Source organism: Ranitomeya variabilis, chromosome 3 (assembly GCF_051348905.1).
Source record: "Ranitomeya variabilis isolate aRanVar5 chromosome 3, aRanVar5.hap1, whole genome shotgun sequence".
Taxonomy (NCBI): domain Eukaryota; kingdom Metazoa; phylum Chordata; class Amphibia; order Anura; family Dendrobatidae; genus Ranitomeya; species Ranitomeya variabilis.
In genome coordinates this window covers 573,165,522-573,184,700 of record NC_135234.1, presented here as the reverse complement: position 1 = coordinate 573,184,700, position 19,179 = coordinate 573,165,522, and the positions used below count along the sequence as shown (strand labels likewise).

Genomic DNA, 19,179 nt, shown 5'->3' with positions numbered 1-19,179 from the left:
TTTATTCCTCCAATGCAACTTTTACTCTCCTAATTTAGCTCCAGCACCAGGTTTTGCTTCCTTTCCATATTTTTAAACATACACCGTTCCTAGCAGCCTCTCTGTGACACCCCCGGAAGAAGCACAAGCTTAGGGGCGTAGGGGTTGGAGAGGTGCGGCTGTTCATCAGGTTTTCTCAGACTGTCCTGGCTTAACTATCTAAGGTGATGTACCGATTGGAAAATACTCTGCTATTACGAACATAATGTTTTATCTACATCTATGCAATTTAAGCTGAAACTACTCGTGTGCCCTTGATCCCCTGGCAGTCTGTCTTAGTGCATTGCACCTTATGCATACTGGGCCACAATTACTGGTTACGGTGAGTATGCCCTGTGGATCTATACAGGCTGCTATAGTGATCAAAGTCACTTTATAATATTGGCAATTAGTGCTTTCTATATCATTTATAAGTGATGTCCTTATATTTAGGCTATATCGAATATGGTCACTTGCCGCATACTTTTTGGCATATGTTTACTCTGTCTATAGCATACAGGGCTTCCATAGTTGTGTAGATCCAGGTATCTGAGATAACTACACTTAGGTGCACCTCCCTACCTGGAAGTCGTCACCCCCACCATGATTTTTGTTTTATTTACCTTTTGTCTTGTTTTTTAGTATGTATATTAATAAAATGTATTAGTCTTTTAATTCAGCTTGAATCTCTTCTAATTTCTTTCAGCAATATCCCTAGCTGCTAGGAATGGTGTTTGTTTAAACTTTGAGGTGTCTAGCAGATTACATGCTGTTATTGGGACATATGTGATTAACTCCTTCCCATATGGCCTGCTCCCTATGCTAGTTTCAGTGGGTTAGTATGGTAGCCCAGCAAGCACCACTGATGTAATCACTTTAGACTTTTAAGGCCTGTTCAGGCAGCTGTTTACTGCCTGAGTATTCAGGAAGCATAGCTCTATTGTACCATGTGCTTTTCCTGGAGTTAGCATCATCTTCCTCTTTACTCTGCTCAAGTCATGTGTGTAATTATCTTCATAGCTACTCATGTTTGCAATCCAGCAATAAGCTCTGGCCTCCAAGCTCAGATCAGCAATTCCTGGTGCTATTTCACTCTGCTCTGCTGCGTTAACTTATGTCATCAACTATCCTAAAGCTGTATAAATTATCTTCTCAGCTATCACTGTGAGTAACTACATCTTTACAAGCAAGTTACTAGTTTTGCCTATACATCTCTGCTGTACCTGTGTATTACGGATCTCCTGCAGCAAGATGCCTGTTGCCTATTCATCGCTGCTGTTCTGTACTACCGCCACAGCTGGCTCAGGTGCATTTAGTGCTTACCGCTCAGCTTGCCCACCTGCTGTCTTGCATACCCCACTGTACTGGTCCTCACTTATCCATGTGCCTTCCAGCAAGTCCAGCTCCGCTGCATCATTGCCAGGTCACTAGGTGAGCCAGTAGCAGCATCTTTAATTAAAAAAAACATGGTAACAATTATAGCTGACCAAAACTGGGCACCTTAGGATGGAGTAAATCTTTCCTAGTGTGATAGTATTTCTGATGCCAGTAAAGTATTATTTACAGAACTTGTAGGAGCATAATATTCTATGACTTGCTTAGGTGAAAAAATATCAAGTGAATCTTAACTTGCCTCTTACACACTGCCACTCCAATGTCACTAGGCTTTTTGTCCTCTACCAGTCATTGCTTTATTGCTGATATTGGTCAATGGCCGTAGCTGAATGACATCCCCAGTGGTTGGCTGTATGGCAGACCGGAAGGAGGGCGCAGCACCAGCAGGGCTAGGGTGGAGGTAAATTTTGGGAGTGAGCTTGATATGTCATTGTACACCATAACATCATTCCTTTATGCCCAAAAATCCTTTAATGCTAGAACCTTTCTGAGTAATGTTGCTGATAAGATTTACATTATTATTGTCGCCTATCTTGGAATGGCCGCTTTTAACACAAATACTGCTTGTTGCAAAACAGATCTTCTCAAAATGAACATAAGTTCTTTTGCACGTAGATGGTCTATGCAGATGTGAGATTTGAATTTCAGAACTTTCCAAATACATTTCAGTAAATCTGCATTGATTTACATGTAGACTTTACATTGGAATAGACTGTGGAATAAATGACAACATGGAGCATACGTTTAATCCATATGGATTTTCTAAACTGCTTGTGAATAGTTTTCTTAACCCCATATACATCCATTGTACCGTGTTAACGTCCAGATCTGCTACGGTTTGTGAGATTCTAGAATGATTTGTATAATATAATATTTGCTGCTCTTTATTTTGAAGGATTTAGTTAATCGCACACTGTACAGTAACTTAAAGCCCCTGGATTTCAATTTGGTGCTCAATATAGAATCTGAACCAGCAGAAGGTGTTATGTTGTGTGCCTACAGAATGAAAGAGGTTGTCCACTACTATAATGATTACCCAAAACTCTCACCTCTGTTACCAGCTCTGACAGATGTATGTGGTTCTAGAAGCGGAACTCCGCCGTTCCTTCATACTGGTGACCACTCTGGGTATTGAGGATCAGTTCCTCTTCAAGTGATCAACTCCTTTCCATACTCTGTTTACATCTGGCCATTGCCAGAACTGGTAACGACTGATCGGTGGGGTCCAGGGTGTGGGACTTCTACTTATGTAATATTGATGACCAAACCCTCTAAAGAACACTATGGCTTGAGACAGAGGCCCACACACTCAATACCAGGGGCAAGGCCGCCATACTGTCAGTATAGGTAAATCCCTCTTGTGATGTTTTGCAGTTGCTTTACCTAATATTGAACACAAATCCCCCCCCCCCCCCCCCCCTTAAAAGTAAACCATGTGTTTCAAGTAGTTAAATGGAATTGCAGGAGATAGTATCATGTAAATGTAGTAGGAGGATTCTGTACAAGACTGTGTGTCACTGACCTAAAATTCCAACTTCTGTCATTTATAACCTTACTCCTGAGACATTAGCCATCTGCTAACTCCCACCATGGATGCACTGGCCGTTATATCAGACTGATTGCAAGATATTTCAATGTGCTGTCATGTACCGTGGTGCTTGGAAACAACCCTATTGTGTGTGTGTGTGTGTGTGTGTGTGTGTGTGTGTATACAAATTTGGGCCAAATTCATTTCAAGATCAATGTAGACCTAAATGTTGAGACTTTTCTAGATAAGACTATTCCATACATGGGTAACATGACTGCAAACCCTTCAGACATTCAGTATCCATTGAAATAATCTGGTCTGTATAAAGATGTATCTAGCACGGTGGCACAGTGGTTAGCACAGCAGCCTTGCAGCGCTGGAGTCCTGGCTTCAAATCCCACCAAGGACAACATCTGCAAGGAGTTTGTATGTTCTCCTTGTGTTTGTGTGGGTTTCCTCCGGGTACTCTGGTTTTCTCCCACATTCCAAAGACATACTGATGAATTTAGATTGTGAGCCCCATCGGGGACAGCGAATGCATGCAAACTGTAAAGTGCTGCAGAATATGTTGGCGCTATATAAATAAAAGATTATTATCTACTAGATGGTGGCCCAATTCTAACGCATCGGGTATTCTAGAATATGTATGCGTAATGTATATTGCGCAGCCCACGTAGTATATTGCGCAGCCCACGCAGTACATTGCGCAGCCCACGCAGTACATTGCGCAGCCCACGCAGTGCATTGCGCAGCCCACGCAGTACATTGCGCAGCCCACGTATATAGCAATGTGGGCATGATATCCCTGTTAAAAAAAAAAGAATTAAAATAAAAAAATAGTTATATACTCACCTTCCGTTGGCGCTTGGATCCAGGAAGCGGTTACCGGCGCTTGGGATCCACCGAAGCTCCGCCGAGCCGCTCGCGCCGGCCGCCATCTTCCGTTCCCAGGATGCTTTGCGAAATTACCCAGATGACTTAGCGGTCTCGCGAGACCGCTAAGTCTTCTGGGTAATTTCGCAATGCATCGCCGGGAACGGAAGATGGCGGCCGGTGCGAGTGGCTCGGCGTACTACGGAGGGTAAGTATAGCAGGTTTTTTTGTTTTTTTATTATTTTTAACATTACATTTTTTTACTCTTGATGCCACATAGGCTGCATCAATAGTAAAAAAAAAATTGGGGACACACAGGGTTAATAGCAGCGGTTACGGAGTGCGCACCCGCAGCATAACATGGTCCGTTACCGCCGGCATTAACCCTGTGTGAGCGGTGACCGGAGGGGAGTATGCGGGCGTCGGGCACTGAGTGCGGGGAGTAAGGAGCGGCCATTTTCTTCCGGACTGTGCGCGTCGCTGATTTGTCGTGGCAAAACGCCCACGACCATTGCCACGACCAATCAGCGACTTTGATTCCATGACAGACAGAGGCCGCGACCAATGAATATCCGTGAGAGAAAGACAGAAGGACAGACAGAAAGACGGAAGTACCCCTTAGACAATTATATAGTAGATGTGGTTTATTATTATAGAATGTTTTTGTGGGTTCAGCTGTCCTATTATTGAAATATTTAATATTGGAAAGGGGATAATTTCCCGGCTGCTGAGATCCCAAGAACAGAGGCTTTGAAGAGTCCCTTGATTTGGTTGACCATTGTTGAAGACTAGCAGAGTGCTGCGCTCCTCTAGTATTCATCAGATTTAATTAAGAAGGATTGGAGCGGCAGTGCATATGATCAACATTCAATTCATAAGAGGTTCTTTAGATCCCCTGAGAAACAAAGGGGATCCCAATGGTTGGGCCTCCAGCGATTTGGGAAGTTATTCCCTATTCTTTACATAAAGGTTAATTTCCAAACCTGAGAAAGCCCCTTTAAGGACTTGCTGTGCAGCTGAAGTTTGCCAGCAATTTAGATTTTCTCCATTTCCGGGACCCGCACTTATCAGAATAACAAGGGTCCTCTAGCCTTTCTTGTTAAAACAAGGCAGTAACTGCGTCTACAGTGTCTTGCGAAAGTATTCACACCCTTGGCTTTCTACCTATTTTGTTACTTTACAACCTGTGCTTTAAAAGTTTTTGTAATCTGATTTGTGTGTCATTCATCTGAACTAACTAGACTGAGTTGGCAAAGTGCCAAAAAAATAGGCTTACATTTATGGGATCAAATAACTTAAAATTTGCATGTGTATATGTATTCACCTTTTGCGATGAAGCCCCTAAAAATTTGTCGTGCAAGCAATTACGTTCATAAGTCACATACTTAGTTAAAGTTAGTCCACCTGTGTGCAATCGAAGTGTCACATGGACTGTCAGTATATACACACCTTTTCTGAAAGGCTACAGAGGCTGCATCACCATTAATCAAGAGGTACTATTAACCAAACTAAGTGCAACCCTAGCCCTAAGTGCAACCCTAAGTGCAACCCTACCCCTAACCCTAATGGAAAAACAAAAATAATTATATTTTCTGTATTTTATTATTGTCCCTACCTATGGGGGTGATAAAGGGGGTGATTTATTTACAATTTTTTTTATTTTGATCGCTGTGATAGAACTTATCACAGCGACCAAAATGTGCAGGAACGAATCTGCCGGCTGGCAGATTCGGCGGGCGCACTGCGCATGCGCCCGCCATTTTCCAAGATGGCGGCGCCCATGAAGCAGACGGCCGGACACCGGGAGGGACATCGGAGCTAGGTAAGTATGGGGGGTGGGACCGGAACACGGGGGGGGGGGGATCGGAGGACCTGGGGAGCGGACAGGAGGACCGGGGGAGCCGACAGGAGGGAGGAGGGGAGCGGAACGGAGATCGGGGCAAAAAGGACGACTGGGGGGGGGGGCGATCGATGGGGTGGGGACAGATCGGGGTCTCCAGCCATGGCAGATGCTATTGCAGCATCGGCCATGGCTGGATTGTAATATTTCACCATTTTCATAGGTGAAATATTACAAATCGCTCTGATTGGCAGTTTCACTTTCAACAGCCAATCAGAGCGATCGTAGCCACGGGGGGGTGAAGCCACCCCCCCTGGGCTGAAGTACCACTCCCCCTCTCCCTGCAGATCGGGTAAAATAGGAGTTAACCCCTTCACCCGATCTGCAGGGACGCGATCATTCCATGACGCCACATAGGCGTCATGGGTCAGGAAGGGGTTAAAGTTAGTCCACCTGTGTGCAATCGAAGTGTCACATGGACTGTCAGTATATACACACCTTTTCTGAAAGGCTACAGAGGCTGCATCACCATTAATCAAGAGGTACTATTAACCAAACACCATGAAGACCAAGGAGGTCTCCAAACAAGTCAGGGACAAAGTTGAGAACTACAAAAAATAGTTGGGTTATATAAAAAAAAAAAAAAAAAAAATCGATCCCCCAGAGCACCATCAAATCCATTATCCTAAAATGGAAAGAACAACAACAAACCAAACAAGAGAGGGCCGCCCACCAAAACTCTCACAGAAAGCTGCAGAGTTGCCAAGCAGAGACTGGTGTATCTGTCCATACGACCATAAGCCGTACACTCGCTAGAGGTGGCCTTTATGGAAGAATGGTCAGAAACAAGTCTTTACTTGCACACATTTTCAGGCTCATTTTCAGTTTGCCAAAAGACATGTGGGAGACTCCCCAAATGTATGCAGGAAGGTTCTATGGTCATATGAGACCAACATTTAACTTTTTGGATACCAAAATAAACGCTATGCCTGGTGCTAATCAACACAGCTCATCACCCCAAGGACACCATCCCCACAGTGAAACATGGTGGTAGCATCATGCTGTTGGGATGTTTTCCGGCTGGGGGGATAGTGAAAATGGTCCGAGTAGAGAAGAATATGGATAGTGTAAAACACAGGGATATTAGTAAGCAAAACTTGTTTGTCTGTCAGTGATTTGAGACTGGGACGGAGGTTCACCTTCCAACAAGACAATGACCCAAAGCATAATTCTATAGCAACACTCCAGTGGTTGAAGGGGAAACGTGTAAATGTTTTGGAGTGGCCTAGTCAAAGCCCAGACACTAATCCAATCGAATCTGTGGTCAGGCCTGAAGATTGCTGTTCACCAGATGACACCATCTATCTTGAAGGAGCTAGAGCAGTTTTGCCTTGAGGAATGGGCAAAAATCCCAGTGGAAAGCTCATAGAGACTTATCTAAAGTAACTTGCAGCTGTAATTGCTGCAAAAGGAAGCTCTAAAAATACTGACTCTCTTAGAGGTGAATAGTTATGCACACTGAAGTTTTGAGTTATTTTGTCCTGTTTGGTTGCTTCACATTAAAAAGAAAACCAAATGTTCACAGTTATAGGCATTTTCTTTATATGAACTGATGCAAACTCTCATGAATATTAATTTTCATTAATAAGACAGTGTAGATAATTATAGTAAACTAGATGGTGGCCCGATTGTAACGCATCTGGTATTCTAGAATATGCATGTCCACGTAGTATGTTGCACAGCCCACGTAGTATATTGCCCAGTCACGTAGTATATTGCCCAGCCACGTAGTATATTGCCCAGCCACGTAGTATATTGCCCAGCCACGTAGTATATTGCCCCAGCCACGTAGTATATTGCCCCAGCCACGTAGTATATTGCCCCAGCCACGTAGTATATTGCCCCAGCCACGTAGTATATTGCCCCAGCCACGTAGTATATTGCCCCAGCCACGTAGTATATTGCCCCAGCCACGTAGTATATTGCCCAGCCACGTAGTATATTGCCCAGCCACGTAGTATATTGGCCAGTGACAGGCCACGCAATATATAACAGTGGCCACGCAGTAAGACGAAAGTACCCCTTAGACAATTATATATAGAAGATATAACGCATACTAATAACAGTACAATAAAGTAAGTATAACACAAAATAACATAAGCGCAATACTAACAGCACTGATAGAGTAAATAAGACGAATGCTACTAATGTGTCCTGAGGTCGCAGCATGTCCACCGTGCAGCCTGGAGATGCCGCCAGGGGCGAGCGTTCCCGGACACGTGCTCCACACCGGGGGTCCTGGAATAACATGGCCGCGCTTCCCCGTGCTGGATCAGAGGAGCGCCCCCTGCTGGCAGTGATGCTGGCAGTGGAGGCTCCAGTTCAGTACATGTAGTGCTCTTACCGTTACTGGAGCGTGTATTCCGCCGCAGAAGATGGCGGGACTGTCCCCGGTGCTACAGCCGCACAGGGATGCGGGGAGCCGGCTCGGATACACCATGTTTCCCAGCTCGGAGTGCGAATCTGAAGCAGAGATGTCTCTGAGCCTGGCCCGGACCAAAACATGCTCGTACGGGAGCACGGCCAGCGTGACGGCGCCCTGGGCCGAGAGGTACATAGAGCACCCGGCCAGCCCCGGGGACACCCTGCAGGGCATATGTCTCAAGTATGGGGTGACGGTAAGCAGGGGACGGGCCTGGGAGGCTGAGGGCGGTGTGCCAGGCTGGTGGGAGTGTGGAGCCCACCACCTGAGCTGTGTGCTGGCACTGCGGGGGGAGACCGTGGTGCACAGGGCATGCAGTGCTAGGCCCAGCGCACACTGCAGGGGGTGTGTATGTGTTTATGACCGGAGGGGAGTATGCGGGCGCCGGGCACTGACTGCAGGGGAGTAGGGAGGGACTAATCGGACTGTGGCCGTCGCTGATTGGTCGCGGCAGCCATAACAGGCAGCTGGCGAGACCAATCAGTGACTTGGATTCCTTGACAGACAGAGGCTGCGACCAATGAATATCCGTGACAGACAGAAAGAAAGGACAGACAGAAAGATGGAAGTGACCCTTAGACAATTATATAGTAGATGGGTTTTCTGGGTGCACACGTGAAGAGCCTATCGAAAATGAAGAAACTTCACAACATACTTGAGCTGTCACTCAAGTATCCATCGCCTTACTTCATGCTATAGTCCAAGCAAAACAGAGAGTACAGAGAGGGAGCTAAAAAATGAAAATGTGTATTAGGAACTCTTAACATGGATATCCAGGTTGTTTTTTTAATTTATGTATTTATTTATTATTTTTTTTGTGTTTGGGGAAAACCCCTTTTAGATGTTAGTCATTTTACCGTTTTGATTTACCTTTTTACAGAAAGAATGTATGTTTTTCTTTAAGGTTAAGGGTATGTTCACATGTGGCGTTTTGCAGCATTTTTATTTATTTTGTGCGGTTTTTTTTTTGTTCCGGGTAGACCAGAAGCGGTCTTCTACAGTGCCAATGAGATTTCAGAAATCTCATGCACACTCAGCTTTTTTTTCCTAAATAACTTTGAGCACTGCAGCGTGTTTGAAAATCGGCAGCATGTCCTTTCTTTGTGTTTTTGCAAAAAAAAATTATTTTTTTTTTACCCATTGAAAATAATGAGAAGGTACAAACATGCTGAAACACGCAGGATAATGTTTTTAGTGAATTAGCTTTATTAATATTCTGTAAACAAATCACACATGTAATCTGCCTTAAAAGGCAGCAACAAAACACATCTGTTTTCTGCGTTTTATATGCAGTATATTGAACTGCCAAAAAAAATGCTGCATAAACGCCACGTGTGAACATAGCATAAAGCACTATGCCTGTTAGGCCATTATCCGGCAGGTGTCACTATTACAGCTTGTCACATCATTGTGTTCAGAAAGACCATTGTGATCGGACTTTACACTGTTTCAGGTACAACTGGTTATTCTGGCATCTTACCCTTTCTTTATGTGACCTAACCGCATATTTGGACAGGGCACCTTCACCGTCCTATAATTGGGCTCCTTTGGCTTGCGATATACATGATACGCTGTGCGGTGCCCATACACTGTAGGAGATACTACTGAACTAAATCAGTCACCTGGATGGAGCTATACCACTGTCCATATTACTCAGACGTACAAATGATCTCATACCAACCAAACGTTCCTAAAATCACATTATAGCAGTAACACTCCAGTGTCCCTTAGTACAGCACATTTGTGTCCATGGTCCCACATTGTTCTTACAGCTTTCCTTGGTAGTCTCTATGCTCACAGTGGGCTTCAGAGGTTCCCGTCTAAACTGTGATGGCCGCTCCTATCATTGTGACATTCTGGGACCGTGCCAGGAATCGGGGACTGTCTCACTGAATCTAGGACTGTCTCAGGCCGGATATTGTCATATTTGGGCACCCTGAATCGATTTGTTACACATTTATGTGGGTAATTTTGCATTGCCTTACTATATAATTACTATGCAAGAGCCATTTTCAATGAACCTGTACCCACTGACTAAAAACAGAATTGGGAAGTCATGGTTACTCTTTCCGATATAGCGCTACACTCCTCCATGGGTTCTGGGTGGTATTGCAGACAAGCTCTACTGACGTTAAAGGGGCCGAGTTGCAATCAATTGGTGTAGCTCTGGGTGTGGTGTGCAGCCATGATTTTCTCATTGTGGAAACCCTTTTAAGGTTTTTTTGTTTTGTTTTTTTCCCCAAATTGACAGTTGACGTCATTAAGTCATGTCGTAAATATCAAACGTCTGAATGATAGAATTGAGGATTTCATGACTCTTATTAATTTCCATGGTGGGGGCGGGATTCATATACTGCCACCTGACCATTGAGTGATGGGACCAGGGCTTTCCTCCTGATCAGCCATACATTTGACAAGGAGCATGTTCTTAATGTCAAGTTTGAGTGAACTTATAATCCACAGTGCTGGCACCTATATCACAGGGCTTGGCAGGACAACAAAGTGTCCTCAAATAGGTACTTGTGAACTGTATGTTGTATGGTAATTGTCTGTTCTTCTCCTGTAGGCACCCAACATAGATGACAAAGTAGATTTACATTTTGTTGCATTCGTCCATCTACAAGGTCATCTCTATGAACTTGGTAATTATGTGTGTGTGTGTGTATTCATGTGTGGAGTTTTATTAAATGCACATGATTTTTAAAGGTTATCTGTTACCAAGTTTTTGCTTCCCAATTTAAAGAAGTATTTCCATTAAAATTTGTATCCTCCTTAATATATTGCAGTAATAATATTATATGGTACTGGGTACGTGCAATTGCTCATTTTGTCCTTCTACCCAATTAATTCTTTTCTCTGCTCTGTGTAGAAACAAGTCTTTTCTCTGCATGAGTCATCCCCCTCTTAATCTCCTGACCCAGCTGCTCCAGCCTCCCCCTGCCAGGGACTTTTGCAGTGATGACTCATGCAGGGAAAGAAGACTTTCTGTTTCTACATAGAGCTTAGGATTAGGAGCTTAGACCTAATGGAAAACAGAAGAATTAGGCCCCTTTCACACATCAGTTTTTTGCCATCAGTCGCCATTCGCTGAATTTTGAAAAAAACTGATCCGGCGACTAATGCCTCCGGATCCGTTTTTTTATCATAGACTTGTGTTAGCGACGGCCTCACGTTTCATCCGTTGTTTGCCGGATCCGTCTAAAATTGTTTGTCCGGCGGCCAGAGACAATGGACAAAGTAAAAAATGTTTTGTGTACGTTGAAAAAACTGACAGCAACGGATCCTTTGCCATCCGTCGTTTGCTAGAATGGAAGTCTATGGGCGACGGATTCAGTTTTTGTTGTTGTTTTTTTTTTTTTTAACTGAGCATGCTCCGATCCAATTAGTCAGATCCGCTAGTTGGATCTGTCCAAAAAACAAATCCATCGCATCTGTTATTCACTATCTACGATGGATCCGTCGATTTGTTGAGCCAACGGATTGTGACTGACGGCAAAAAACTGATGTGTGAAAAGGGCCTTAACTGGGTAGAAAGGCATAATGAGCAATTGTAAATACGCAGTGCTATATAATATGATGACTGCAGTGGTGCGGTCATCCACCCACCCTGCAGGGTCCTGCATCACTGCTTTTTTTAATTGAGTGAAGCTGTGTTGTACAGTGACAAGAAAAAGAAAGTGAACCCCTGAGTTATGTATATTTCTTTATTAATGATGAATAGGACGTGGCTGAAGTCCACAATTATAGGCGCAGCCTAACAAAACTGTCTCATTAACCGTTGTACTGCTGATGAGGATTGGTTGTCTGGATCAGTGGGTGTCAAATTGTCGGGACCCTTCAAACAAAATCAAGCTGAAAATTGGCTTCAGGGAAGTTAATAATGTTTTGACCATTGTTTTTAATCTCGCAGATGGAAGAAAGCCTTTTCCAGTAAACCATGGGAAGACTAGTGAGGACACATTGTTAGAAGTAAGTATGCAATTTGATGTAATGCAAAGGGGAAGGCAAAAAAGTGAAAAACTCTTATGTTCATTTTTTTTAATAAAAATGTGTATTCAAAAAAGTTTATTTTCCTGGAGATCTTTAAGTGAATCTGTCAGCAGGAGTGTGCTCAGTAACGTACACACACTGTCAGGTTGGTGCCGTTCTACTGATTACAATGATACCTGGGTGATGAAATCCGTCTTGTGGTTGTTGTTTTAATCTTTATTTTCAGTTAAATTATCTGCTCGTGCTTCAGGGTGGGCTGTGGGGGTCTTCATGTGGTGCTCTGCTTAGGTATTCACAAATATGGCTGCTGACAGGTCATTGATCCCTCACTGACCTGCCCCCTGTTTTACATACTGTATATCTTATTGTTTGAAAAAAAAAAATTACATTTACTGAGCAAATTCCAGCTGACCTGTTTTAACTGTTTAGGTGCCAAATAGTTTGATCGCTAATATCACTGCAACAGAGGTGAAATTTATAAACAAAATCTTATTCTGCGCTGCAGCACCTATAATATTGTGTGTACAGTTCGACGTAATAAACGTGTCAAAAGGTGTTCTTTAACACTGATCTGAAATTAGGTTTAGGCTATGTGCACACGTTCAGGATTTTTCGTGTTTTTTCAGCCGTTTTCCACGGGGAAAAACGCTTAAACGCATACATAAGCATTCCATAATTTTTAATGCATTCTGCAATTTTTGCGCACATGATGTGTTTTTTTTCTGCTAACAAATCGCATTGCGGTAAAAAACGCAGCATGTTCATTAATTTTGCGGATTTTTCGCGCTATTTAATGCATTGGGGAGCTGCGGGAACAAAAGCGCAAAAAAAACTCATGCGGATTTCCTGCAGAAAAAGTCCGCTTTTGTTCAGGAAAATTCTGCAGAAAATCCTGCCGTGTGCACATAGCCTTATTCGAACTTTCAGTAGGCAGATTATTGCTGATGACCTTTTTATCAGATTTCCCACTCTGCACACAGCTGATTTTACCTTGGTTATTTCTGCACTGTTTTTTAAGATGAGCAGCATTAACAATATTACAATTGCTGTAATTTTAGTACTTTAAGTTGGGGGTATCTCATCTTGGTGTTTGGAGAAAGGAAACTTCTGCTCCTTCATTTTTTTGTTTCCTATTGTCATCAGCTGCTGGGTTAGTTAGCAGCTGCCTCTTCTTCCCTGGAGATATGAGGTTGTTTCTTTAAGTCACTGGTGCTGTCAGCACGCAGAGAACCCACATGGGATATACAGAAAACTATAACAATAAGTAATACTACTTCACACTCTAAGAAGATGGGATCTGTGTATTTTTCAAACTGGAATGTTTTCCAGGAGAGTAAGTTCTTTTAAATGATGCCACCTTTAGCCTTGGGCTTCATGGTGCTTCTGTTAATCTCTGGAAGAAATATGCAGAATTTCTGTTATTTACCATTGGGAAACCATGCACGGAGCTAAATATGGTTCCACTCCTTTCCTTTTATAGCCCTTTCCAGCCTTATATTGTTTATGTTGCTGCCTACTTGTATGAAGGAGACAAACCGTTGTAACCGTACCCTGAGCGCACTAATATATGTGCCATTTATGTGGTAAAATTGTGCCAGCTCATCTACAGATGGGAGTCTACACTGACACGCTTTCTTCTCCTGAACATAGGTTGTGGCATTAAATAGGACTGCACTGCAGAAACAGACGCAACCTGGCATATGGAAGTGTTCCTGTGCCTGTGTACACAATGAAGGACCCAAGAATAGACCATCAGTTTATTTCACAGAGAACCTCTTTAAGGATGTTAAAATCTTATCTTTAAAAAAAAAAAAAAAAAACAGGGCTCAGGTCTCTATAAAGACATATTCTGAGAGTATCAGCAGCAATATAGTGAAAAAATAAAATAAGATTATAATAAATTGTGCTGGGACATTTACTTTATAGTGCCACCAAAGTGACTTGGTTAAATAAAATTACATTAAAAGTGTATTCCCTGCTTGTAATTTATAAGCATTGTGCTCTTTACATCTAGGTACAATGTTGTAATACCGTGCAGAAAATGCCACAAAATGTCCCCCTAGAGCTGCACTGGTTGTCCACAGCCGTTACGTGACAGTCAGCCGGCTACATGGAAGCCGATAGGCGGCCATTTAATCGCTTGTTTAGACAGGCCGGCTGCACTGCCATGCGCACAAAATAATTGTTCATATGATCATTCTATGAGTCTAGAACATGTTCCCAGCAGCACATCTGTTTCTTCACAACTATGTGCTGCGGAGAAAAAATATTAAGTAATCTTACACATCATTTCATCCAATGACTGCTCATTTGTATTGTGATTGTTTAGACAGGCTGATGGGAGATGAGTAGTGATGAGCGAATATACTTGTTTCTCGAGCACGCTCGGGGGTGTTCCGAGTATTTTTTAGTTTTCCTCACCTCAGCTGAATGATTTACATCGTAAGATGTCCATTTTCAGAACGCAGGCTGCTGTATTTCCTGCCTATATCCTGCTAATGGAGCCTTGAGAGTTAATCCCAGTGCTGTCACTTGTCAATGATTTTTACAAAGTTGTGGTTGCATAACACATCCCATTAGTAATTACAGGCAAACACCAGTGTGGCTGGATTCCTGCAATCTGCTCTTGTGTTTAGTGACTTCTGACCATATGCCATCAGATTACACAACGAGAGCAGACAGAGGCTTACCAGCAGTGTGCCAGGCATTCACAAGTAATAGATGGTGATGGACAGGAGAGTCAGTCCTCTGGACGAAGACAATCTGCCTCCAGCTAATAGGGCTGTGATGTCTCGGCCTCGTCTATAAGGAACATTCCTGTTAATCTTTTAGCTGCATGTTTGTATGAAGCGTCTCTGTGATATTAATTCTTCCCCCTTCTCCCTCCGACCAGGATGCCATAGAAGTCTGCCGAAAGTTTATGCAGCGTGATCCCGATGAATTGAGGTTTACTGTGGTGGCTTTCTCTAAAGCGTGACAGAATCCAGACTTTGGTGGAACGCAGAAATGTCCAAGAGAACTTGGAAGAAAGCCACATGATGAAAACAACATTTTATATCTTTGTGAGAAAATCATTCTGAGTACTGTACATTAATAATAAAAAGACAGTTTACCATTCCTGACATTCTGTGGTGACTGCCTCCTGCAGCTTGTGTTGTTTCTTTCTCATTTTAAAGCATTTTATATTCATTGTGATGTTTCCGTTAAAGGAAAGGACAGGCTGCCCCCAACACACAACTCACTGCCGCCCATAGACTGTTGTGCATTTCTGTTAATTCCTTCGGTAGCTATTTTTACATAGTACGTGGCTGTGCATGAGAAGAGGAAAAAAATAGTTATACTAAAGACATATAGTACAATAATTATTATTATTCTAGTGTATGGTAATAAGTAATGGGACACTATGCATTACACCTAGAGGAGCTTTTATGACGTCCCATTCTGAATCCATAGGCGTTAACATGGAACCTGGTCCCTTCTTTTGGACCTATAACAGCTTCCACTATTTTGGGACACCTTCCACTATTTTTGGACGGCTTCCGACAAGGTTCTAAAGTGTGGGAATCTATTACTTCAGAAGAGTATTTGTGAAGTCAGATGCTGATATTGGGCGAGATGGTTTAGCTTGCTATCTCCTTTCTATTTCATCCCAAAAGCGTTTGATGGGATTGAGGTCCGGTCTCTGTGTGCTTAGTCAAGTTCTTCCACTCTAAACTCGCATAACCTTTATAGACTTTGTGCACGGGGGCACAGGCATCCTGGAACAGGAAAGGGCCTTCCTTAAATTGTTCCTACAAAGTTGGAAGCATGCAATTATCCAAAATGTCTTGTAATGCTGAAGCATTAAGATTTGTCTTCATTGGAAGAAGCCTAGGCCGACACCTGAAAAACAGTAACATAGTATTATCCCTCCTCCACCAAACTTTACTGTTGGCAAAATGCAGGTTGGCAACTTTCTTTTAGCATTTGCTAACCCCAGAATTGCCCATCAGACTGGCAGGTTGGAAGGCATGATTGGTCACTCGTCAGAACTTGTTTCTGCGGCTCCAGGTTCCAGCAGGGTTTACGCATCTCTATTCAACGTATGACTTTGTGCCTTGTGATCTATGGCTTGTATACTGCTGCTCGGCTATAGAATCCAATGCGATAAAACTCTTAGCGCACAGTTTTTATGCTGATGTTGATGCTAGAGGAGGTTTGGGACGTTGCAGTTGGTGTCAGAGCACTGGTGACCTTAATCCACAATTCGCCATAGAGGTTAGGCACCCATGCTCTGGTGGACTGCCACTTTGTGGCTGAGTTTCTGTGAGTCCTAAACTCTTCCACTTTTCAACAATGCCACTCACAGTTGATAGTGGAATTTCGAGAACTGACTTGTTACCACGTATTACAAGACCATGCTCAACTTCAGTGAGCTCTTTAGGACAAGCCAGTAGATCTCTCACTAACCCAACCTTTGGTATGGTGAGGACCCGGCATGTTTATACTGCTCTCCCTATATACTATGAAGTGTCTTCCGTTAAAGTACCCCTTTAAACTTCTCCTGAAATTGGTTTAAATAGTTTTTCCTGATAACCTTTAGGGACCTCTGTTGTTAATGTCTTCTCCCCTCCTGCTGCAGCCGAGCTTCAATTCCAAATGATTAACACGATAGGTGTTGTGTTCAATGCTAATTGCAAAAACGATGGAGGACGGACAAACAATAATTTTATTTCCTCTGCCCCATTGTAATTGGCAGCCCTGACAGTTGTATTGTGTTAGCCTCGGGCTGACCAAGTCCCCAGGGCTACCCTATGGGAGTGACTGCTAGGACAAACCTTTAGGTGTATACAGAGACTCGCCCACATCTGTCTCCACCGGGGCTCGCAATCGAATTTCCCTAACAAAACTGCGGAGGATGCAAGTTAGCTTTCCAGTATGCTTTAGGAGTGAGGAGGGAAGTTGTAAAACTTTGTCTCCTCAAGGGGCTGAAAAAATATTATCAATTTAAATAATCAGAAATAATCTTTTGACTTCAAACAATTTTAACTACACAAATATAAAAAAAAAATACATTTACTATATCTCTACCACTATCAATTCTCACTACAAAGCCAAGATGTTACCTCTGGTAGAAATACACAGTGGCAAAGCTACTAGTTTTACTCTCTGACATAACACAATCCTAAAAAAATTAGGCTCTGATTTCACTAAGCAATAATTACTACAAATATTTTCTTTGTGGGAAATCCACTAGACATGGCCACTAAGGTTTCCATTTATAAATCGATCATCCACATTTAAAGTGAACCTGTGAGTAGGATTGTGCGGAGTAACCTACAGACAGCAAATATTTCCATAATGCACTCCAAAATCTTGACTAATTTCTTTCCAGAATAGTGAAAGCTGCCTTTGTTGCAAAAAAAGGGGACCGATTCCATATCAATGGCCATGGATTTACAATGGGAAGTGTTAAAAGCTCGTGTACATGTAATCTGTGGGTGTCCCAATACTTTGCCTATAGTGAGCGACTAGAGGATTACACACCGCATCGGCTGTAGAGCGTGTGTAAAACTGCACGCGGCTGTCCAATAAGAGATGTCAGGGAAAACCTGGATAATTTAAGTGACCTGAAAAAGGCCCCTTTTTAGTCTATAAATAAAAATGTTGACGCAGCTTAGGTGATTAGAATTTATCATGGGCAAATGTTAACAACGTGCACGGTTTTTGAGGGTTGAAATGATTTCAGTTTTGTTCTTATTTTTATTATTTTTTTTAATGCTGGCATTTCATAACCTTGGATTCTTCTCTTGCTGGAGCAAGTGAAGCCAATCACCCAAAGGAGGATTGCTCAAGGATTTAATTGCAATCTCGGTGCACTTAGGACAATGTATACTAGGACATGAAAAGTAGAGTTCACCTTCCTAGTATAGGAAAAATGTCAGAATATTAGTCTGGATATCACACAACTTCTTGAAGATAATACGGTATGTTTTTCCTTTGCCTTTCGTAGTTAAGTCTCCAATGCTGTAGATCTGTACAAAACTCAGCAATGCAACATACATGCATACATATATATATATACATAGAGAGAGAGTGTGTGTATGTATGTATGTATGTATGTATATATATATACAATTTACATACGCACACACACACACACACTCCTTCCGCAAGCGTATGGTGGCGGAAGATTGACGCCTCAAAAATTGCAATATGTTGTGTTACTCGCGCCCCACCGCACACCACAGAACGACGCATGCAGCAAACGCGGGCGAACGCATGCAAACACATGTACCTGCGTCCACAATGTAAAGGATAGGAAATCAAGACGCGTGCAGATGTATGGGTCAGAAACGCTGCGGACACAACCGCAAATGTGAAACCGTCCTTAGAGCTAAATGCATAGAATTGAGCATCGCCACAATAACATTAAAGATCTTCGTGCAAAAGAACCTACTAATCCAATGTATTAAAGTCAGCACCCCACCTGCCGCCTCTGTAAGCGGAGAGATGGGTGTCTCTGCTGCCTTCTCTGGGAGTTCTGAAAAAAGTCAAGCAAATGTGTGAAGAAAAATGCCATAGAAGTGAATGGAGAGAGCTGCGCATACAGAGTAGCGCAAAACATTGCTTCACTTGTGCGACCTGCACTTATCAGACAGTCATGGCACAGGACGCGCCAGGCATGTCTGTCTTTAAACATTTACACTTCTGTTGTACAATTCTGTACCTTTCATCTGTAGCCATCAGAGACTACTGAGGGGAGATGATTCTCTGTGCAGGACGAAGATGGAAAATCTCTTATGTGCCATTCCCCAATTTAGTCAAATCTTAGAGTGACACAATGGGTGGATCTTTTTTTTTTTTTCCCCCCCAAATTTCTAGAATTGTTACAAATGTACAATTTATATCACTGCACACAGTACTGTGCAAAAGTTTTATGCAGGTGTGGGGAAAAAATGCTACAAAGTAAGAATGTTTTCATAAATAGAAATGGTAATAGTGATGAGCAAACGTCCTCGCATAAGGTGTTATCTGAGCATGCTCGGGTGCTTTCCGACTATCTTTGGAGTG

General features: G+C 42.9%; 1 protein-coding gene across 4 annotated transcripts in view; it reads left to right on the top strand.

Moving 5' to 3' along the window:
• UCHL3 (ubiquitin C-terminal hydrolase L3) overlaps positions 1-15,248 on the top strand; it is a 77,511-nt gene extending 62,263 nt beyond the window's left edge. For all 4 annotated transcript variants that reach the window (XM_077297232.1, XM_077297233.1, XM_077297234.1 and 1 more), the window contains 3 exons: positions 10,703-10,778; positions 12,047-12,105; positions 15,020-15,248. In XM_077297232.1, coding sequence (XP_077153347.1) covers positions 10,703-10,778; positions 12,047-12,105; positions 15,020-15,103 — 219 coding nt within the window. In that variant the 3' untranslated portion in view covers positions 15,104-15,248. The remainder of the gene's footprint in view (positions 1-10,702; positions 10,779-12,046; positions 12,106-15,019) is intronic.
• The last annotated feature ends 3,931 nt before the right edge of the window (positions 15,249-19,179 follow it).